Source organism: Gigantopelta aegis, chromosome 13 (genome assembly GCF_016097555.1).
Source record: "Gigantopelta aegis isolate Gae_Host chromosome 13, Gae_host_genome, whole genome shotgun sequence".
NCBI lineage: Eukaryota > Metazoa > Mollusca > Gastropoda > Neomphalida > Peltospiridae > Gigantopelta > Gigantopelta aegis.
In genome coordinates this window covers 12880228-12904643 of record NC_054711.1, presented here as the reverse complement: position 1 = coordinate 12904643, position 24416 = coordinate 12880228, and the positions used below count along the sequence as shown (strand labels likewise).

At 36.6% G+C, this 24416-nt stretch overlaps 2 protein-coding genes across 2 annotated transcripts in view; both read left to right on the top strand.

Annotated features, from left to right (window-relative positions):
- The window catches only part of LOC121387135 (receptor-type tyrosine-protein phosphatase epsilon-like), a 128025-nt gene that overhangs the window by 21578 nt on the left and 82031 nt on the right, over window positions 1–24416 (top strand). The window contains exons 15-20 of the mRNA XM_041518159.1: window positions 78–83; window positions 857–1003; window positions 1714–1744; window positions 2243–2307; window positions 2692–2808; window positions 4587–4709. Of these exons, the coding sequence (XP_041374093.1) occupies window positions 78–83; window positions 857–1003; window positions 1714–1744; window positions 2243–2307; window positions 2692–2808; window positions 4587–4709 (489 nt within the window). The remainder of the gene's footprint in view (window positions 1–77; window positions 84–856; window positions 1004–1713; window positions 1745–2242; window positions 2308–2691; window positions 2809–4586; window positions 4710–24416) is intronic.
- The window catches only part of LOC121387498, an 8029-nt gene continuing 2226 nt past the window's right edge, over window positions 18614–24416 (top strand). The window contains exon 1 of the mRNA XM_041518644.1: window positions 18614–18721. Within this exon, the coding sequence (XP_041374578.1) occupies window positions 18652–18721 (70 nt within the window). The 5' untranslated portion in view covers window positions 18614–18651. The remainder of the gene's footprint in view (window positions 18722–24416) is intronic.

Below are 24416 nucleotides of genomic sequence, written 5' to 3'. Positions count from 1 at the left end.
AGAGTATATCTAATAATTAGATTGCTGGTAATAATATAATCAATATCAGTAACTATTTAATAATTAAATAGATAAAAACAAAGGTTGGTTATTAATTTAAACAGTAGCAAACAATATAATATAATTAGATAGCTGGAAACAGACATATGCTATATATTAATTTAAACAATAGAAGACAATAGTTATTCAGTAACTAATAATTAGATGGCTAAAAAAGACAATGCTCAGTTATTAATTGCACTAATAGTAGACAATAGTTACTCAGTAGCTATCTAATAATTAGATAGCTAAAACCGATATAGGTTATATATTAATTTAAACAATAGCAGACATTAGTTATGCAGTAACTATCTACTAATTAGATAGCTAAAAACAAAGGCTAGTTATTAATTCAACACATACCCTATACATATTCGTTATTAGTGACGCCAACAGTAGATACAGTAGTTATTAATTAATTTATATTATAGTAGAGAGAGAAGTGTTATTATTCAGCCAATGGTAGACATACATTACTTATTAGGTTATCTAAGATCAGATGTAGGTTAGTATTAAATCAATTAATAGTTAAAGTTAATTTTGTTTAAAGACAACACTAGAGCACATTGATTTGTTAATCATCGGCTATTGGTTGTCACATATTTGATCATTCTGAATGATACAGATTTGGAGGAAACCTGCTACATGTTCCCATTAGTTTCAAGGGATATTTTACATGCACTTTACCACATAAAGGACAGCACATACCACCGCTAATTGCATAGCAATTTAAATTAAATATTAGACATGTACATAACATATATAAAAATAATATGACCAGACAAGACTAATACTTTTACTTTTATTTTTTGTTCAGAATCAGTATGAATGCATTTTCACGAGTATGCTTGAGGTTGCAACGTATGGACAGACAAGTATGACCACATCTACGTACACACAGGGATATGATGAACTGAAAGGATCTATGAGCATGGGCCGCAAAACACTCGATGATCTGGCTCAGGTATTTACCCACCATTATTATTTATCATTTCACAATATGAAAAATTAATTTCAGTTTTCGTCTTTTACAATCTATATTTTATATTAATATTTGTCTTATTTTACAGGCAGAAAATTTGTGTAAATACCGTTTTGACACACTGACAAATGATTTGAACTGTTGAACACTTGTCTTTAATTTGTTTACTTCTAACGATTGAGGTCCCATATACTGAATCTATATAGTACCTTATGGCTTCGTTATCATGTATTACAATATATCACATATTGAAGAATTTATCTTGATTTCGCATGCAGGGCGTAATCTTTATACGTTTCATGTTCTATTCATGACATCATTCTGTGCTTAGCAAATCATAATCTAATTGCTTCGTGCCATATGTACATAATGCTGTTTGTGTCATCTGTGGGATAATTTTAATGTATTTGGTGTAAGCAGTAGGGTCGGGCATTCTAATATTTTAAGAAAATTACACATGTTCAGTGCCATAAGTACACAACACATTTTAAAACATAATTATTCCTACCATAAATTTATTAACTTCCAAGTACAAATTGCTTAGTGCCCTGCACCTTATGCACTATGTGTACACATAAATCACTAACATGTTGTTTTATTTATTATTTATTTATAGTTTTAATTAAATTATTATTCAATAATTAATTCAATTATTAGTATTATTATTATTATTATTATTATTATTATTATAGGTAATTGCAACAACTGACATATCTGATACAGGTATGTACGCTATCGATTACCTGTTTTCGTTATTTCGAAGTTGCTAAATGTTGTTTTTACCCCCATCTGGAATGCGATATAAATATTTGAAAAGCATAATGAAAAAAAGGAAAATAACATGCATTTATTATTTAACACCTTTGATAATGTGGACAAAGTCCAATAATAAAATTAAAATCTGTTCAGTGTTAGATATTTCCAGCCACTTTGTTCGAGCTTGATGCTAATGGTGTTACTGTCTTGGAAGGACGATGTCAAATGGCGAGATACAGGTATTACTCTCTGATGGTGGAAGCAGTGTATAGCTTTAACATTATGTTTCTGCATTAAGGTTTATTTTTTCACAAATTATAATTAGACCAATGAAATAAAATACTATGTTTGGGGGGGGGGGGGGGGGGGGGGGGGTGTTGTTGCACTGATATATGTTCATTTCGGTGCATTTAATTATGTAGAATTCTTGTGTAAGAAGTATTTTGTATTTAATTAATTACCTAGATCTTCCACTGAAGAACAAGCTGTGGGTTGGTGGAAAGGACGATCTCTTTGTTGTTCAGGCCCCTGTACGTAAGCGTTTTGGTCTATTAAAATTGCATATAACAGTCTACTCCGTTATTAGATTCAGTACTAGATGTCGTTAGATTTGTGCAATTATTCCTTTGTTAGATATTCCTAACTTTTACAGACTTTTGTTTAAAAGCATGATCATATTTATAAGTATTTTATATGTTAGCCATTTAATTATTGGTTTTATAAGTAAACTGTTCCATGTACGATGTTGTGTGCGGTGTTCTGTGTCTTATGGATATGTGTATTTCTGCATTTCTAAGCCAAACTGCTGAATAAATTATTATATTTTAAAGTATTTTATTTTAAATATTGTTCTAATGTGTATCCTGAATTGTTTGTGTTTTAAACTGTATATTTTGTATTGTTGTTTCTCCAAGTCCACACTGCTGAGTAAAGGTTATCTGTTGGTTTACACTCCACAAAGAACAGAAAATCTGCTGTGGAAACTGATCATGGAGAATGATGCACTGACTCTTGTCACTCTGGGTAACAAGGTAAGTCAATATCATTTAAAATACACCTGTACTGTTAAACCACTGAAAATCTGTCCATTACCTTTCAGTAATGGATAACAAACTCCACTAGTTTATTGCCCCTCTAGAACCACTGACGTTAAAATCTATACTTAAATATTTGATACATAATATGTTATTGGTGTATTTTAAGTATGGGAATATCCTGGTAACTCTCCATTCCTGACAAATAATGGGACTCTGCCCTAGCTAGCCTCGTTTACATTATTTTCAGGAATGGAGAGTCACTCGGACATTCCCCTATTCAGAATCACGGTACACATACATAAACAACCAAATAAGTAAATAAATAAATGCAAAATGTTTCAGAAACAACAGCACCTACGATGTTTAAATGAAAACCATGCTAAATGATTTAGTTTCATTATATGTATGACCAGTATTGTAAACAAACGACTTTCATCTTTGTTCTTTGCGGCATGGGGCGTAGCCCAGTGGTAAAGCGCTTGCTTGATGCGCGGTCGGTCTGGGATCGATCCCAATCGGTGGGCCCATTTAGCTATTTTTCGTCACAGCCAGTGCACCACGACTGGTATATCAAAGGACGTGGTATGTGCTATCCTGTCTGTGTGATGGTGGGTGTAATAGATCCCTTGCTACTAATGGAAAAATATAGCGGGTTTCCTCTCTCTGAATGTGTCAAAATGACAATATGTTTGACATCCAATAGCCGATGATTAATAAATCAATATGCTCTAGTGGTGTCGTTAAACAAAACACACTTTTCATCTTTGTTCCCTATTTTGTTGCCATATGTCCGACGCCATACAACCGTAAATAAAAATGTGTTGAGTGCGTCGTTAAATAAACCATTTCCTTCCTTCCTATTTTGTTGTTTGCCCAAGATTCTGGACAATTAAGTTGCATCAAATGCCCTATTTGTTTCTATCCCAAACAGTACCCCAAGACTGATGTTTAACGACTGTGGCATGTGCTGTCCTGTAAGTGAAAAAGTGCATATAAAAGATTATTTATTGGCAATACGAAAATGTGGCGGCCGTCCTCTAGACTACGTGTTAGAATTATCAAACGTTTGACATCCAATAGCAGGTGCCCAGTTTATCAATGTGCTCTAGTGGTATCGTTTCTTCACCTTCTACTGTTTGGTGTATGTCGTGTGATTATTGTGGGTTTTTTTTTTTATTTGGACTAGATGGCAACAGTTAACAACTGCTGCTGTCAATTAGAAGCAAAGCATATTTTATATGTAATCTTTCTGGATTGGAGAAAACCCATGAACTTGAGATCGTGGGTGGATCCAGGATGTTGTAAAGGAAGAGGGTCACAAGATTTTTGAAAATGTCAAGTTTGCCAAAGACAAATGAGCCGAGTTCCCAAAGGACTGAACCTGTTGGATGTTCAGAGAGCATGCTCCGTAGATATTTATGACATAAATATGCTCACAGACTCGTTTTCTTGGCAATGTAATGTATATTGAAGTTTAAAAAAAAAAAAAAAAAAAAAAACAAAAAAAAAAAAAACAATAATAATAATATTAACAATAAAAAGACTCTTTAAATTATAAACTCTAATACATGGTCAGGGCCGTATCTGCACAATGCAGAGTGGATATTTGTCATATTAGTGGTTAATTCTACGAATCTCTATCTAGTGCCTAGTCTATAGAAGGACAGCGACTTCCGAGCACTGGACCTATTTGGATCCACCAACGCTCATAATACCAATCATGAGAAGTGAAATGCTGTATTGCAGAATTAATTTAATAAATCTTGTTTCAGAATGACGCATTCGTCCCTGGTCCAAGCCATTCCGGTAACTATGGAAACGTGACTGTGACGACAGTGACAGAAACGCATATTTCAAGAGAGATAACATTAAGAATACTTAATGTTGAAATGAAGGTGAGATGTCTTAGAATAAAACTTAAATAAATGTAGTAAACTAATAAAAAAAAACCCCACATAAATCACAATATTGAAAATATGGGTTTATAAAGCATTGGTTATTTGATTTGATTTGATATATATATATATGGTTATAAGCATTGGTTATTTTATTTTATTTTATTTATACATATAAAATAAAATAAAATAAAATAACCAATGCTATAACCATATATACACATACATACACATATACATACACACACACACACACACACATACATACACACACACACACATACATACATGCATATATATATATTTATTATATACATAGAAATGAAATATATAGATCTACGGAAACCATAAAAGTCATATGCGAGGAAAAGTCATATTTATGGGTGGCGAATCCCCCCCCCCCCCCCCACCCCCCCTCCGCGGGCTCGAAGCTAATTTTCGTTTTTCATCTCTGTATTTTTGGGGGGAGGATGACCCGACTTCCTAACAGTTCTCTCGCCACTATCCCACCACTGCACAGTGTCCTGCTTTAGCACTTAAACTTTACTTACAAACAGATAACTGCCTTTATGTATAAGAGGCGGGATGTATCCCAGTGGTAAAGCGTTCGCTTGATGTTCGGTCGGTCTATGATCGATCCCCGTCGGTGGACCCATTGGGCTATTTGTCGTTCCAGCCAGTGCTGAAAAGAGTAACCCATGAAGTGGCGACAGCAGGTTTCCTCCCTCAATATCTGTGTGGTCCTTAGCCATATGTCTGACGCCATATAACCGTAAATAACACGTTGAGTGTGTCGTTAAATAAAACATTTCCTTCCTCCGTTTATGTATAATCACACTTTAAATTATGTTATAAATTCTGCACATCCTATTAGTATTTTCATTATACACATATTTCCGGATATAAAAAGAAAAGTTGGATTGTTTTGTGTTTAGACTGATAACCGCCAACTACTTAAATATATCGTTGAGATGTTTTACACGAGTATTAAAGGGACAAACCCTATTTGTTAAACACTAAGGTATATATTTCACTATAGGAGCCGTTTATGATCACTGAAATCAAATATTACTTATATTTTAGTGTTTCTCTTCATCCTTGTGTTTCTAATACCAAAAAATGCATTTTTTATATTTTGAAAAACGCACGTGCGTCTGATCAGTAACGATTATGGATTCTATGTTTAATGGTATTTCAACATCACAGACTATAGATTTACTCTGTTATATCCACATTTGTTACATCTTTGCAAATTATCCAAACTTAGTGTCTATTTTTACGGGTTGAAATTAGGGTATAGGTGAAAAATATGCCTTATTGTTTAAAAACTAGGATCTGTCCCTTTAATTGGATAATTAAACTAGTCCATCGTGATGTTTTACAGGATTCAGATGAGAAGAAAGAAATCGCCAACTTCTCCGTGCAGTCACGGAGTAACATGTCTAACACTTCCACAGTGATAAGTTCTCTAACATCTCTGACAGAACAAATCCTGGACAGACAGAACAATCTGAAATTTCACCCAGTCACAGTCGTCTTCGAGTAAGTATCTGTTATAGTTATCAAATGCTAGATATCTATTAGCCTCTGATTAAACAATGTGGTCCGGTATCATCCAAAACGTTCCGTTTTTCCTTCACTGCCATAATTAATTTATGTTATATTTTAGACACAAACATTATGTCGGCCATTATTAGACTTGTAACTATGAGGACTGTAACCGTTTGTGTCATGGTGGTGGTGATAACTTTTGAATCTGCATTGATGTTGTATATGTCGCAGCACGTAGGAAGTGTCTCTCTCCCCTTCTCCATCCCTCTTCTTCTCTGTATCTTCATTTATCCATCTCCATCTTCCTCCCCACCCCCCTCTCCCCCCCTCTCTTTCCCCCTCTCCCTCTCCCTCCCACCTCTCCTCTCTCTCTCTCTCTCTCTCTCTCTCTCTCTCTCTCTCTCTCTCTCTCTCTCTCTCTCTCTCTCTCTCTCTCTCTCTCTCTCTCTCTCTCTTTCTCTCTCTCTCTCACCCTACACACACTGTTCTGATCTTTGAATATCACATTCGCCAGGAGAAGTGGGGTTTAAAGTGAACTACTTAGTTTTTCACAGGCTGATAGTAGGGCCTGCGACGTAACAGGAGCTTCTTTGTCAAAACGATCGACAAATTACATTTCGAGGTGCATTAATATACCTTATAAGTGACTCTCACAGACATGTTCATTTAAAGTTCTTACATAACAGATTAATGTTTTGTTTCAGTGAATCTGACAAAAAGGAAGGGCTGTCATTGTGTATACTGAACAACATCATGTCTGGAGTTTCCCTTGACAAGCGAGTGGAGATATTTAACAACGTCAGACGACTCCAGTCAGTTCTGCCAGGTGTTCACTTATCAGTGGTATGTAGTGAAGTACTCCATGTTTACTTATCAGTGATATTTAGTGGAGTATTTCATATTCACTAATCTGTAGTATGTATTGAATCATGTCATGTTCACTTATCAGTGGTATGCACTGAAGTAGTCGTGTTCACTTATCAGTAGTAAGTAGTGAAGTAGTAATTTTCACTTATCAGTGGTTTGTAGTGGAGTAATCATGTTCACTTATCAGTAGTATGTAGTTAAATAGTCCATGTTCACTTATCACTGGCATGTAGTGAGGTAGTCATGTTCACTTATCAATGTCATAATTTGAAGTATTCCATGTCCACTTATTAGTTGTCTGTAGTGAAATAATCATGTTCACTTATCAGTAGTGAAATGTAGTGAGGTATTCCATTGTCACTTATCAGTGGTATGTAGTTAAGTCCTCCGGTTCACTTATCAGTGGTATGTAGTTAGATCTTCCTTGTTAATTTATCAGTGGTATGTAGTGATGTATTCCAACACCACTTATTAGTGGTATGTAGTGAAGTCCTCCGGTTCACTTATCAGTGGTATGTAGTTAGATCTTCCTTGTTAATTTATCAGTGGTATGTAGTGATGTATTCCATTGTCACTTATCAGTGGTATGTAGTGAAGTCCTCCGGTTCACTTATCAGTAGTATGTAGTTAGATCTTCCTTGTTAATTTATCAGTGGTATGTAATGATGTATTCCAATACCACTTATTATTGGTATGTAGTGAAGTCCTCCGGTTCACTTATCAGTAGTATGTAGTTAGATCTTCCTTGTTAATTTATCAGTGGTATGTAGTGATGTATTCCATTGTCACTTATCAGTGGTATGTAGTGAAGTCCTTCGGTTCACTTATCAGTAGTATGTAGTTAGATATTCTTTGTTAATTTATCAGTGGTATGTAGTGATGTATTCCAATACCACTTATCAGTGGTATGTAGTGAAGTCATCCAGTTCACTTATCAGTAGTATGTAGTTAGATATTCCTTGTTAATTTATCAGTGGTATGTAGTGATGTATTCCATTGTCACTTATCAGTGGTATGTAGTGAAGTCCTCCGGTTCACTTATCAGTGGTATGTAGTTAGATATTCCTTGTTAATTTATCAGTGGTATGTAGTTAGACTTATCAGTAGTATGTAGTTAGATATTCTTTGTTAATTTATCAGTGGTATTTATTGAGGCTTGAAGTATTCAATAATCACTTATTAGTTGTCTGTATTGAAGTAATCATGTTCAGCAGAGAAACGTTCCATGTTCACTTAACAGTAATTGATAAGTGATCTGTAGTGGATTACGCCATGTTCACTTATCAGTAGAGAAACGTTTCATGTTCACTTAACAGTAACCGATAAGTCATCTGTATTGAATTACTCCATGTTCACTTATCAGTAGTGAAACGTTCCATGTTCACTTAACAGTAACTGATAAGTGATCTGTAGTGAATTACTCCATGTTCACTTATTAGTAGTGGAACGTTCCATGTTCACTTAACAGTAACTGAAGAAGTGATTTGTAGTGAATTACTCCATGTTCACCTATCAGTAGTGAAACGTTCCATGTTCACTTAACAGTAAGTGATAAGTGATGTGTAGTGAATTACTCAATGTTCACTTATCAGTAGTGAAACGTTCCATGTTCACTTATCAGTAACTGATAAGTGATCTGTAGTGAATTACTCCATGTTCACTTAACAGTAACTGATAGGTGATCTGTATTGAATTACTCCATGTTCACTTATCAGTAGTGAAATGTTCCATGTTCACTTAACAGTAATTGATATGTGATCTGTAAATAATTACTCCATGTTCACTTATCAGTAGTGAAACGTTCCATGTTCACTTAACAGTAAGTGATAAGTGATCTGTAGTGAATTACGCCATGTTCACTTATCAGTAGAGAAACGTTCCATGTTCACTTAACAGTCACTGAAAAGTGATTTGTAGTGAATTACTCCATGTTCACCTATCAGTAGTGAAACGTTCCATGTTCACTTAACAGTAAGTGATAAGTGATGTGTAGTGAATTACTCAATGTTCACTTATCAGTAGTGAAACGTTCCATGCTCACTTAACAGTAACTGATAAGTGATGTGTAGTGAATTACTCAATGTTCACTTATCAGTAGTGAAACGTTCCATGTTCACTTAACATTAATTGATAAGTGATCAGTGAATATTCCATGTTCACTTATCAGTAATATGTAGTTAAGTCCTGTCACTTATCAGTGGTATGTAGTTAGATCTTCCTCCGTGTTTCACTTATCAGTAGTATGAAAGTGGTATGTAGTTCCTTGTTCACTTATCAGTGGTATGTGTTAGATAAGTGATGTATCAGTGGTTGTAGTGATGTATTCCATTATCACTTATCAGTGGTAGTGAAGTCCTCCGGTTCACTTATCAGTAGTATGTAGTTAGATCTTCCTTGTTAATTTATCAGTGGTATGTAATGATGTATTCCATTGTCACTTATCAGTGGTATGTAGTGAAGTCCTCCGGTTCACTTATCAGTAGTATGTAGTTATATCTTCCTTGTTAATTTATCAGTGGTATGTAGTGATGTATGTTACCACTTATCAGTGGTATGTAGTGAAGTCCTGTCGGTTCACTTATCAGTAGTATGTAGTTAGATATTCTTTGTTAATTTATCAGTGGTATGTAGTGATGTATTCCAATACCACTTATCAGTGGTATGTAGTGAAGTCCTTCAGTTCACTTATCAGTATTATGTAGTTAGATATTCTTTGTTAATTTATCAGTGGTATGTAGTGATGTATTCCAATTCACTTATCAGTGGTATGTAGTGAAGTCCTATTGTTCACTTATCAGTGGTATGTAGTTAGATATTCCTTGTTAATTTATCAGTGGTATGTAGTGTATGAGACTTATCAGTAGTGAATGTTAGTCCATGTTCACTTAGTAGTAAATCAGTTAGATTTCCTTTGTTTTGACAGTGGTATGTCAGTACTTAAGTAGTTGTTCTGATTGAGTTCTTTGTCATGTTCAGTGAATTACGTTCCATGTTCACTTCACAGTAGTTGATATCGGGTTCCATGTTCACTTAACAGTAAGTGATAAGTGATGTGTAGTGGATTACGCCATGTTTACTTATCTGTTGGCAGAGAAACGTTCCATGTTCACTTAACAGTAACCGATAAGTGATCTGTATTGAATTACTCCATGTTCACTTATCAGTAGTGAAACGTTCCATGTTCACTTAACAGTAACTGATAAGTGATCTGTAGTGAATTACTCCATGTTCACTTTAGTAGTGGAACGTTCCATGTTCACTTAACAGTAACTGATCTAAGTGATCTGTAGTGAATTACTTCATGTTCACTTATCAGTAGTGAAACGTTCCATGTTCACTTAACAGTAAGTGATAAGTGATGTGTAGTGAATTAAATGTTCACTATCAGTAGTGAAACGTTCCATGTTCACTTAACAGTAACTGATAAGTGATCTGTAGTGAATTACTCAATGTTCACTTATCAGTAGTGATACGGTGATCTGTATTGAATTACTCCATGTTCACTTATCAGTAGTGAATTATGTTCCATGTTCACTTAACAGTAACTGATAGGTGATCTGTAGTGAATTACTCCATGTTCACTTATCAGTAGTGAAGCGTTCCATGTTCACTTAACAGTAACGTGATATGTGATCTGTAAATAATTATAGTGAAGTGTAAACCAATGTTCACTTATCAGTACGTGAAAGTGATCTGTTCCATGTTCACTTAAGTTTGCAGTTCACTTAACAGTGATTAGTGTAGTGAATTACTCCATGTTCACCTATCAGTAGTGAAACGTTCCATGTTCACTTAACAGTAAGTGATAAGTGATGTGTAGTGAATTACTCAATGTTCACTTATCAGTAGTGAAACGTTCCATGCTCACTTAACAGTAACTGATAAGTGATGTGTAGTGAATTACTCAATGTTCACTTATCAGTAGTGAAACGTTCCATGTTCACTTAACAGTAACTGATAAGTGATCTGTAGTGAATTACTCCATGTTCACTTAACAGTAACTGATAGGTGATCTGTAGTGAATTACTCCATGATCACTTAACAGTAACTGATAAGTGATTTGTAGTGAATTACTCCATGTTCACTTGTCAGTGTTCTCTTATCACTGGTATACATTAAAATAGCTGGTGCCTTGTTTTATGTTACTTATATTTGTTTTGTTATTGAACACAGCTCTTTACTGGGGTTTTTTACTGACGGTATCTTGTTACTGACATATACTTGAGAAATCTAGTAATTGGTTGTTGTTTTAAAAAGTAGAAAGCAACAGATTACTTTGTTAATTTGTTGAGTATAATTGGTTACTGGTTATTGTTGTGGACAATGACTGATTATTACTTCACAGTATTGAGAATATCGGGTTAATAATTTCAGTTAATGCAATACATGTTTACTAATATTGGCAATATGGTTACCATTTTTAGATATACAGAAATAGATAAGCTTAGATACCAACGTGTTACTCCACTAAAAAGCGGCTACTCGTTCAACTCGTATATAAATCAATGACTTCACTATTCCATTAGCGTGCATCTGCTTTATGTTTTTCAGGACGACTTCAAACTTTTCTGTGATCTTCCCTTTGCTTATCTCGATTCCACAGGCGTGTATGCCAACATGTAAACTGACCAATGTCCATATTTTACAGTGGTCACTTAAAGCAGTGGTCAGCGGTGACCATATGTGAGGGATGTGTAACATATCAACCTGGAGTTCATTGAAAGCAAACTGTGTGCCGTGTAGCATAGGCCATGATGGTAGTAGAGAAATGTTGCTACTAATGGAAAATCGTAGCGGGTTTCCTTTCGAAGATAGTATGTCAGAATCACCAATTGTAAACCAATGTGTTCTAGTGGTGTCGTTAAACCAATCAAACTTTGTTTTTAACTTTGCAGCGAAATCGGTGATATAGTGGGTAAACGATCAGACCATTAAGTTGGTTGGAAAATATTAAACTAAAGTTTGTTTTGTTTAACGACACCACTACAGTACATTGATTTATTCATCATCGGCTATTGTGTGTTAAACCTTTGGTAATTCTGTCAAATAACCTAGGTTAAATATTAACATTCAAGGTTGCATAACCAGTAAAAATACTCTTCCAGTAAAAAATATTTAAATCCACAGTGGCATGGAGAATTGACGAAATGTTACATGTAACTAATAAGGGGCTGGACCTAGCCTAGTGGTAAAGAGCCCGACCGATGTGCGGTCCGTTCTAGGATCAAACCTCGTCTGGGGGCCCATTAGGCTATTTCTGTTTTCAACCCGTTCACCATGATTGGCACATCAAAGGCCGTGGTATCCTGTCTGTGAGATGAAGCATATTAAAGAGCCCTTGTTACTAATGGAACAAATGTAGCAGGTTTCTTCTAAAAGACAGTATGTCAAAATTTGAAAATGTTTGACATCCAGTAGCCGACTGGTAATAAATAAATGTGTTCTAGTTGTACTATTAAACAACACAGTCAGTTTATTCAGTGACCAGCTGTGTTCAGCGGTCACATGAATTCAGCAGCAAACTGTGTTCAGCGACCACTTGTGTTCAGAGGCAACCTGTGCTCGGCGGCCTACTATATGCAGCGGCCAACTGTGTTCAGCGGCAACCTGTGTTCAGCGGCAACCTGTGTTCAGCAGCCAACTGTCCATAGCGGTCACTTGCATTCCTCACGAACGAGTTTATGTGTTAACTGACCTGTATTAAGTGACTACCTATATAACGAGGCCAATAGCCATGTAAATATTGCAGTCAACGGTAAGATAACTAGCTATATATTATATACATGTGTGTGTGTGTGTATATATATATATATATATATATATATATATATATGCATGCATACATACATACACACACACACACACATACACAAATATATATATATATATACACACACATTCCACCAAATATTTTCATATATATTTTTGTAGATTTATTTTGTATAAGTATCATCAGCCAGTAAAAACAAATGGTTATAGATACAATTAGTTGCTGTATATATCAAAACTGTTATATTAGATTTGGACCGAGTGTTTGGCAGCATACAGTGTTAGCTACGTAATCTTTCTTTAAAGGGACAGACCCTGGTTTCTAAACACTAAGGCATATTTTTCACCTAGACCCTAGTTTCAACCCGTTAATTTACAAACCTGTAACATATTTACTTACAACAAAGTGTTAATAGTTTCATATACTTAAAATTTGTGACACCCAATAGCCGATGTGTATTTTTTGTGCTGGGGTGCCGTTAAACATTCATTCATTCATTCATTCATTACAACAGAGTGAAAAAAATAGTGACTTTGAAATACCCTTAAAAATAGACTAAAACGCTACTCCATCACCGTTACTTCTCAGACGCACGTGCGTTTTTAAACATATAAAAAAAGCATTTTGTGGTATTAGAAACACCAGTATGACCGGACGTACTTCCGTTGTACGGAAATGGATAATCTGAACAATAAAATATCAGTAATGTTTGATTTTTGTAAACATAAACGGTTCTAATGGTGAACAATATGCCTTAGTGTTTACAAAATAGGGTCTGTCCCTTTAATTATATGATAATATCTGATATGGATATGTGTCGACTTTCATATATAGCTTAATATATGCGTATCTAGCTCCTCTTTAGTATTTGTTCACCAGTTATCTCCATTCTTGTACATTTCCTCACATATAGAGCTTTTAAAATACAATTCCGTGTAATACCATGTTTTATCCGTTATTTAAACATTATCAGTGTCCTTATGATGTTTTACGGAAATCGTCTTAATTTGTTACAAACAAAGTGATTACAAGTTCCTTTATGTACACTCAATAATGTGTTACACTTTAATGTATGAGTTAAAACTCCAGATCCGTAACTGAGAACGCCATTAAAGTGATTGTTTCCTGCATTGTAAGATCTTTCCGACTAATAAAATCTTTTAACGTCTGAAACTACGCATTAAATATATTTTCTTGTTTCGAATATCAGTGTTTCTGGCCGTATTAATATTTCTAATAAGCCCTAATGTATTTTAGGAAATAAAATGAAATTTATTCTAGTACAAATACTAGAACGATCAGAAACACGTTTAATATACAGCCAGTAATATTTTATGCCAAAAAATGGTATATAATTACAGTCGTTAAAAAGTCTCTGTTAGTCAAAAACGTCTTAAATATTGCAGCAAATTCAGGACTGTCCCTTTAACATATGTATCAAACACAGCTAACATCCCTTGAGTATTAAACAAATTCTTATTACAAATGTTTGCGATACAGCTCCGATCTCTGTTATACCCGACAATGGGTCATGGCTACATATCATTATGACTCGTATCATTACTTATTTTGGAGTCATTCTTGTGCAGAGATACGGTGTTGAATAGGCATGATTCATAACTGCCATGCATGTTAAATGGCATAACCTAGTTTTTAAATACTACGGCGTATTTTTTCACTATTAGGGCCGTGTTTTATCTTTTAAAGTTATACATTACTTGCATTTTATTCTTTAGTATATACATTTACAAGTAAAGTACACTTATAACGAACATGCTTAGAAAGAACTACTGCATAGAACGAATTGATCGTAAAGTCCCGTTTTATCTCCCTATATATTAATAACTAACGTATGCAAATGTGTACAATGAACTACTGGTATAACGAACGGACTACCATCACCCCTTTCGGTTCGTTATAAGAGTACTGTACTCTGTTCTTACATTCGAGTGTATATGTTCATCCTGGTGTTTGTAATACCGCGAAATGCATTTTGTATAATTCTAAAAACGCACGTACCAAGATGAAAACTAAAGGTTATGGAGAAGAACTCTAGTCTAGTTTTAAAGGGTATTTTACCCGTTTCATCGTCACTCTCCCTCGTTTCACTCTACTGTACGTTTATTCAGAGGTGTTGCAGATTTTTGCATTAGCCAAAGACCGTTTCAATTTTCACGTGCTTCTGTTAGACACTTTTCGAATGTGATATTGTTTTGGTATATCACTGGCGAGCAGATTTTCATTGACGCATATGATGCTCAGTGTTAGGCCAAACAAAATAGATTTCTGGTTTCTGGTCAGTACCATGGCCTTCTTTAAAAAAAATTTGCCGCCGAAGTCGAAGTCATAAAAATTGACTTTGCTATATGGAAAATGAAAATGAAAATATATAGGGTACCAAGGCAAATGAGTGGGCACGATGGCCATTGATGATGGACCAAGACACATGAGGAGGACGTAAAAAACCCTAAATAGACCCACCTTTTCTGTGCAATTCATGCTTTAAAAAAACAACAAAAAAAAACAAAAAAACAAGCCCAATTATGGAACTTTCTTGTTTTGGCCTTATAGTGAAAATTCCTCCTTCCTTTTGATATTCAGTGTTATCGGGGGCGAAGTACCCGCAATGGAAATAATCGTTGGCGATAACGTCCACCGAAGGGCATAACATATAGTATTCAGCTTTTACAGCTGTTTCTGATAGGATTCGTTGATCTTTATCTACGAAACATTTGTACTTAATATATTGATTCAGATAGTTTTGTTTGTTTATATTTTGATATGTATTTAGAATTTGTGCCATATTTTCTATCGCTTTTCAAAACCAATATTTGTTTTTCTGTAAAAAAAAAAAAAATTGTAGTTTAGCTTTGTTTGTTAAAGCAGATATAGAAAGGTCTACACTAACAAGGTTTAATTTTTAAATTATTTTATTTATTAATTTTTTTATTATTTTTTTTTATTATTAGTATATTTTATTTATTATTATTTTTTATTTTTATTTTTTATTTTATAATTATATAAAAAGGAGACATCTTTACAATTATAGCCGAACATATATTCCTTACACATTTATGTTTATTCATTAAATATCGTATATTTTAGTGTTATACCAAAACAGGTACTCCCTGGCAATTGATTTTCATTCATTATATATCGTATTGTTTAGAATTGTGATACTGATATGTTAACATGAATTTAAAAGGTATCATTTAAAATTGTTCGAAATTCGAAATTATATTTACAATATGTTAGGTGGGGTTTTTTTTACAGCCAAAATAAAAATAAATATGATCAAATGATAAAATGTTTTGTTGACTTTGATTTTAATTATTTTTTTGTATTCTTTTATGCTTATATTCAGTTAAAGGTCAAAGATTTTGGCGCAAATGATAGATAGATAGATACATGTGTGTGTGTGTGTGTGTGTGGTGTGTGTGTGTGTGTGTGTGTGTGTGTGTGTGTGTGTGTGTGTGTGTGTGTGTGTGTGTGTGTGTGTACATACAGAAAAACACCACTGGGAGAGGAAATTTACTGGAGCGAGAAATAGCCCAATGGGCCCACTGACGAGGATCGATCCCAAAGCGACCGCGCATCAAGCGAACGTTTTATTGGCAGTATACCGTTATCTATGTATCTGTTCGCTTCTTGTTATGTTTTATGTTTTGCATAGACTCATGTTGGAAGGCTAATTATTAGGAATATAATATTAGTCCAAAATACCATTTGTTTTTCACCAGGAACGTTTGGCTGTAATATGGCCCTGTATGCACGTACCAATCTGGGTTATTTTCAGGCGTGTAATTGTTCCGTTGATTCTGGCTACGTTTGTTCCTCAATTAAGAATGTTTTTGTTCGATTAGTAGAAGCCTATGGAAATCGTTCTCTAAGTACCAGTCAATTTCTGTATTGTTGTATCATACTTATATATTCGCGTTCAGAGTAATTACTATTTAAAAAATATTATTCCTGTAAAGGAATAGTTAAACTTGTTTTTTTATGATAATATTAAAAGTCATTGGTTAGCAAGCTCAAAGTCGCTCACCAGAACAGTCTGTTACCAATGTGCGTGGGTTTTTTCAGTAAGTCCTTGTTGCAATTCCCGTCGGTGGGCCCATTTAGCTATTTCTCGTTCCAGCCAGTGCACCACGACAGACTGTCAAAGCGGGACTAAAATGATGTACACACAAAAGATATTTTAATAAGATAAAACGTGCTGGAATTCAAAGTTAACAAAACCAAAACTAAAAATCGCATTTCTTTTGTTGTTCAGTATATAATTATACACAACGTGATAACATAACTGTAGGTTCACATGTGATCAAGTGTCGCCTGCATTTCCTATCCTTTCCGGATAAATATCACTTGTCGGTGAAAATCCAGAGATGAGTTTCAGGTGCGGCCAGTACATATACCAGGGTAGGGAACCAAGGGAAAAGGGGAGGGCACACGGACCAACTCTTGAAAATGTTATCCCAATGTATGTCTGACAATTGTAACTCATAAATATACATATATAGCATCCACAGAGTCGCACATATGTCATATGCATATACAAATGCATGTAGAAACATACATACAAACATACATACATACATACATGAATACAAGGGTTTTGTGACGTTTGGCCTAGCACTAACATTAGAACGCTTAGAAACTCCCTAAAATGTTTCACTAAATATGGCCACTGCTATTAATGCGAAAACATTGTATTCAATATGTTATTGTAGTCATCAAAACGTGTTTGTTTGCAAGTCACATCTTAAAAACAGGAGGTGGGACGTAGCCCAGTGGTAAAGCACTCGCTCGATGCGCGGTCGGTCTGGGATCGATCCCCGTCGGTGGACCCATTGAAATATTTTTCGCTCCAGCCAGTGCTCCATGACTGATGTATCAAAGGCCGTGGTACGTACTACCCTGTCTGTGGGATAGTGCATATAAAAGATCCCTTGCTGCTAATCGAAAATAGTAGCCCACGAAGTGGCGACAGCGGGTTTCCTCAATAGCTGTGTAGTCCTTACTCATATGTCCGACGCTATATAACCGTAAATAAAATGTGTTGATTGCGTCGTTAAATAAAACATTTTCTTCCTTCTAATAGCCAATGATTAATAAATCAATATGCTCTAGTGGTATCGTTAAACAAAACAAACTTTAACATAACAGTAGCGTTTGAAACGGCGTCCTGGGCAGCTTCATAAAATGATCTGTCACCTCCTGATCTGTATATTAATAATATTCTGTGGAGTTTTAAGTTAAAATGTGTTTTGCTTAACGACACCACTAGATCACATTGCTGTATTAATCATCGGTTATTAGATGTCAAACATTTGGTATTTTGACAAATAGTCTCGGACAGGAAACCTGCTAGTTTTCCATACGATGCAATGGATCTTTTATATGCACCTTTCTACAGACAAGATAACACATGCCAAATACAAAAGAGGCTCACTGACTGGGATCAATCATAGATCGATCACGCAGCAGGCGGGCACTTTACCACTGGGTTACGCCCCGCCTCTATATTCTGTGAAGCGTAAAGAAAATAAATTAAAACAGAAAAAAACCAAGAAAACAAACCCTATATTATTAACGGTCTAAGAAGTTGTAAGGTGACCAGTCAAGACAATGGCGGATGTATGTATTCCGGTCCGACGATATATTTAGTTGTCTGCTCGCACACATGTAAATCTAGCACGCAGTATCTACATAGAGGACGACGTTTTTACTTCCTGGTTGGCGAGATGTAAGAAAATGTCGAAGTGTTGGTCGTTTCTGTTTCTCGCTGCTTCATGGTTTTGTTTTAAGACAGACTCGGTGGCAGGTAGGAGTGTTAAACTAATATTACATTTATGTTTAAAAGGGAAACGAGTAGGTGGTAACTGATAAAGTTTACAAAAGTTGAGGTGAAGTACATACACGGTAAAGGCATGCAGCTTTCGAACGTTGTACATATATATAGATCTACGGTGTTCCAGTAATACTTGTTCTACATTCGTCTTGTGTCTTCATGTGAGGATGTGCCTAGGTTGTGTTTATGAGTGTATTTGTCTGTATGGGTGTGTGTATGTATGTAAGTGTATGTATGTATGTATATGCCCCTGCGCGTGCTCTAACCTCACCGTGGTGCAGGGGTGTAACATTTTCTTTGAGAATGGCCAATACAGCAAAAAATTGAAGTTTTGAGTAAAATTCAGTATCCGTAAAATTCTGTGATATTTGTGTTTTTGCACAGTTCTTTACACTGTTCTTTACACTGTTTTTGTTTAAACCTTGAATTTTTTTATTGATGTTGATCATCACTTTATTTATTTGCATTACCATAGTTTGACACCCAATAGCCGATGCATTTTTCGTGCTGGGGTGTCGTTAAACATTCATTCATTCGTATGAGTATGTGTGTGTGTGTGTGTGTGTGTGTGTGTGTGTGTGTGTGTGTGTGTGCGTGTGTATTTAGAAGGAAGGAAAGGTTTAATTAACGACACATAATCAGCACATTTTAACTACGGTTACATGTCAGGCTTGCGCATGTGTGTATTTATGTATTGTGTTTGTGGTTCGCCTGTGTGATGAGTTGTGTCGCACTTTGTGCGTGTGTTCAGGTTTGAATATGTGTATGTATGTGTGCATGGGTGTGTGTTGTTATTGTTTATTAACTTACGTGTTCTCGGATTCTTCCAATCTCTCTGCGGAAGGGTGAGATCTCAATATCCCGAATAAAGAACATAACACACTACCCGATGAGCGCTTAAAAGGAATAGTTCTGAGTTTGCTGCAATTTTAGGGTTAAATATGTTATTGACTAACAGAGACTTTTTAACGACTAATTACATATCAAATATATTTTGTCTGTATAAAATATTAATGATTGTATATTAATCGTGTTTCTAGCCGCTCTACTATCTGTACTAGGTTAAATTTCATTTTATTTCCTAAAAAAAATTGTTTCGTATGTACGAAATTATTTGAAGAGGAAATCCAGTTTGGACTTCTCACAAATATGAAAACGACCAGAAATATATTGAATATACAGACACTGATATTCTAAACAAAAAAATATATTTAATGCGTATTTTTAGACGTTAAATTGTTTTATTGGTCGGAAAAATCTTACAATGCAGGAAACTCAGGACAGTCCCTTTAGGAACCAGCTAAATTCCGTTATAGTTCCTAACCCCACAAACACACGCACACGCACGCGCAAATTATCTTTGTTTTCTATAATAAACCACAGTACAAATGGAAATATTTTGTGATTCAAGTACTTAGACATATCTAAATGTATTGAGGGGATGATGGAGGGTTTTTCTAGGCAAGGGGTGCAACGTTTAAAAGGGGCACTTGCAGTATTAAACGGTCAGGCCCTTATAAGGGCCCTATGGGCAACCTAGGGAGACACCACAGCATCGTAAAGGCCTAAAATTAACGAGCTACTCTCGATTCACTAATATCAAAACCTATATTAGCTCGGCCATTTACCTTTCGACCGACCGTTCAAAATTGCGCCAAATTCCCTCAATCAAAATTGCGCACCCTTTTCTCTTTGGCATTTAACTGCTCCATTCAAATTCCATAGCACCACCATCACCCCCACCCGTCTGCTACCGATTTGATCGGGCTGCTGGTGCTCCCTTGCACCTGCCAGTGCAGGCGGTCCCTTGTCTTCCCTCCCCCCACATTTCCTGTCATGGACGGAGGAGCCGGCCAAGGCCGGCTCTTGCGCCCACGACAGGCGTGCGCTACAACAGCTTGTTGTGAATGTGCACATAAAACCCTATGACATGACATGACATATTAAGTGAGGGGAAGCAAATTTTAAAAAGAGCGCCTTCAGCATTGTTCAAAGCAACACAAACGGTAATATTCCACCCATTTACCAATCTGATCAACATGTTGCAAGTTCCCTATTTCAAATTCACTGAATCCATCAGCTAAACACTGTTTTTGATTTGTTTTGAGGTATTTTAAACTTACGGTGTGGAAAGGGGGCGCTTGTACACCTGCAGCACCATCCACATTGCATACCGTCTATGTATGGATGCACGTACTGGTGTATGAATCTATGTATGCATGTACTTGCGTATGAATATGTATATGCTGTATGTATGTAAACATATTAATTATTTAAAAAAATATAATAATAAACTTACTTTCCTCTCAAAGCGTGCACAACTTTATCGTGGGTCTGAATTTTTAACGAAGAAATGCTTGACAACATATTGTTTGGTCACGAGGATGTTTTTTAATGCAATTAACACAAAATCTGAAAACTAAAAAGTTTGTGAAAAACTGAAAATGTGTGCAGTATGTTCACAACACTTTGCACGTGCAAACCGCATACGTTGGACGCATAAAGGGCACATACTGATTGTAGGATACGTCAGTGTCAAACAATGCCACGACTCGGTAACGGTCACAATGTTTGGTGGAATTTCAATTACACGGGTAGCTAGGAATTTTAAGTGCTCTCTTCAACAATTTCGAGGTTGAATGGGCGATATAACCTGACTGAAAGGATTCCTGACCGTCTTCGACCAGGCCAACGTCCGGTTACAACAAGACAGACAGACAAGGAGAAACCATAACAGCTTCTTGTCAGCTGCAACAACAGCCAGAAACACGATAAGATTATATATATATATATATATATATATATATATATATATATATATATATATATATATATATATATATATATATATATATCCTGCAATCACTGTATTCATTGGCAAAATATGATCACTAGATAAATCCCTATATTTTCGGTCACTGACCAAAAATATAGATCACGTGACATAACACCGACTCGACTCGAGTGTTTCAGTCTAGATTTTCAATACAAAATACTCTTTAAATCATTTATTTCAGTACAGTAAATAAAAATAACTTTTAGTTTTGCGATAACAATACACGATAACAATACAAAACTTGTCTATTTATTTATAATTTAAAGTTTAGAAACGCGATTTGAATGTTGCAGAATATCTTAGAAAGAATGACGCCATATATTTTGTATGACGTCATACGGCAAAAACCTTGCTAGGCTAACAATACTCGACTTGCGTACAAAACAATGGAATAAATACTTATTTTCTGACTATTCCTGTAGAATTGCAGGGTAAAATAAATAACTGGTTACTGTCTTAAGATATCGGCTTTATCCTGCTCAGGTCGAATGACAAATGCAGCGAGGCTCTGCATTCGCCATTCTAACTTTCGCAGGATAAAGTAGATATCTTTAGACAGTAACCAGTTATTCCATATATATGTAATATCAGGTTACTACGTTTTGATATCGTGGTTATTTGGCGAGGTTTAAATAACGGTGTAACAGGCAAGCTTGAGTAAAGGGCCTGTCACACACTACCGATGTACCTCGCCGGGACTAAACCGGAGCGCACAATTAACAACGGCGAGAAAATCGGCAGAGCTCCGTCGAGAAAGCACTTGAAAAATCACAATTGGTCGTAGCAATACCGATGTAGTACCGGCGTCCCCGTTGTGATAACGTTGTTCTATCGTTGTCCTACCGATGTAAGAGCCGATGTGCTACCGAATACCACTTTTCTGTCATCTCCTTGGGAGACATTTCTGTTGGATACCTCGTCCTCATCAAGTTGTGGAGAACAATGCATGCCTTCACGATGATCTTGACGGTGGATGGGTGGTGCTGCATTGTGGTAAGCAAAATCTGGAAGCGGATTGCCAGAATGCCAAAGGCATTTTCAACAACCCTCCTGGCTCGGGACAGTCTAATTGAAGATCTTCTCTTCATCTGTAAGACCACGCAAGGTGTATCGCTTCATCGTGTGCTTCCGTAGGCCAAACGCGTCATCAACGACGAAGAAGTATGGCACATCTTTGTAGTCATTAGGAAGAGGATCTGGAGCAAGGAAGCCAATGGTTCCATCTTCAGCCATTTCTCTGATTTCAGACTCGTTGTAGATCTGGGCGTCAGACGAGGCTCCGGGACTACCCACATCTGCCCAGAGGAATTTGTAGTCCGCATCTACCAGTGCCATGAGTACGATGGAGTAGAACCCCTTGTAATTATAATACACGGAACCACTCTTTGGAGGATCCTTGCAGGCAACGTGCTTGCCATCAAGGGCACCACAGGTATGTGGGAATTTCCACTTCTCCATGAACTGGTCTGGATCTCACGCCAGCCTTCAGGGGTTGTGGGGCAGGTCATCGCCTCGTCCAGGTACTCGTCAATGATGGCTTGGCAGACTTCTCTCACGGCCAGTGACTGGGTGTTGTGGGGTACCCTGCAACCAAACTTCATGGCCGCGTACTTGGTCCCAGAGGCGATGTGGCGCAGAGTGATGGCAATCTTCAGACCAGGATCCAGGGGCTCCCTGTACCAGGTTCTTTGTTTGGTGATCCTGGGACCAACTCGCTGTACCAGCTCATCGTACATCTCTGGGGGCATTCTGAGGAAGTTCTTGAAGGCCCTCTGGTCCTCTTTGCCGTGCTCCACCAGCAGCTGGTCATACATGCCAAACTGACAACGCCTGCTGATCCATGGTCTCACCCAGATTGCTCGAGGTACTTGAGGTCTTCTTCTTCTTCTTCTTCTCCTCCTTCTGGCCTGGATCTGGTGAAGTGCCAGTCACCAGGTTCTGGTGTTGGAGCACGGGTATTTGATAATCGTGTAGCCACAGGTCCGCCATCCTCGGTGACAAATGAAGGAATGACGGGCTGGTAGTCTGTGCCCCTATGTATATGCAAAATGCACAACGGTAGCAGTACGGTAGTACTACGGTATTAGTACGGTAGTAGTACGGTATCACATCGCTAAGATGGTAGTACATCGTTAGTACATCGGCAGGACTACGGTATCACATCTGTACCAGTACGGTACACATTGAGGCCACCGGAGAGCCGCCGATCCATTACGGGGCGCTACAGGTGCTCTACCGACATTAACGAAGCCATACCGGAGTACTGCCGTTGTACTGCCGTTGTACTGCCGTTGTAGTCCCGTTGCTCGCTCCGGCAGCGCAACGGCAGAATTTTTTAGCATGTTCAAACATTTATACCGTCGGCTGCCGTTGCTAATTTTTTCGCCGATGTTCTGACGATGTCCTGACGATGTACTACCGTTCTTAGCGATGTGATACCGTTGCGCTGCCGTACTAGTACCGATCCTCGAAAATCGCCAAATTTGTGCTCCGGTATAGCTCCGGCGAGCCAAATCGGCTAGGTTTGACAGGCCTTTAAGCCTGTTACACCATTATCGAACCGAGCCAAATAACCACGATATCAAAACGTAGTAACCTCGTTTGTTTGTCATGCAACCCCTTTCAAGTTATATTTCTTAATATGTTTTAGTCAAAAGTAGTATAGAAAATATTAGTTTTACCGTGTAAAACTACTACCGGAAATCGGACAATAGCAGGTGCCTGAAAGATTAAAAGTTATGTGGTTCCAAATTCTAAATAAAATACTTTGATTATATTTCAAAGTCTGTTGTGTCACAACATTACAATTTTTGTACCTTTTTTGTGAAGATA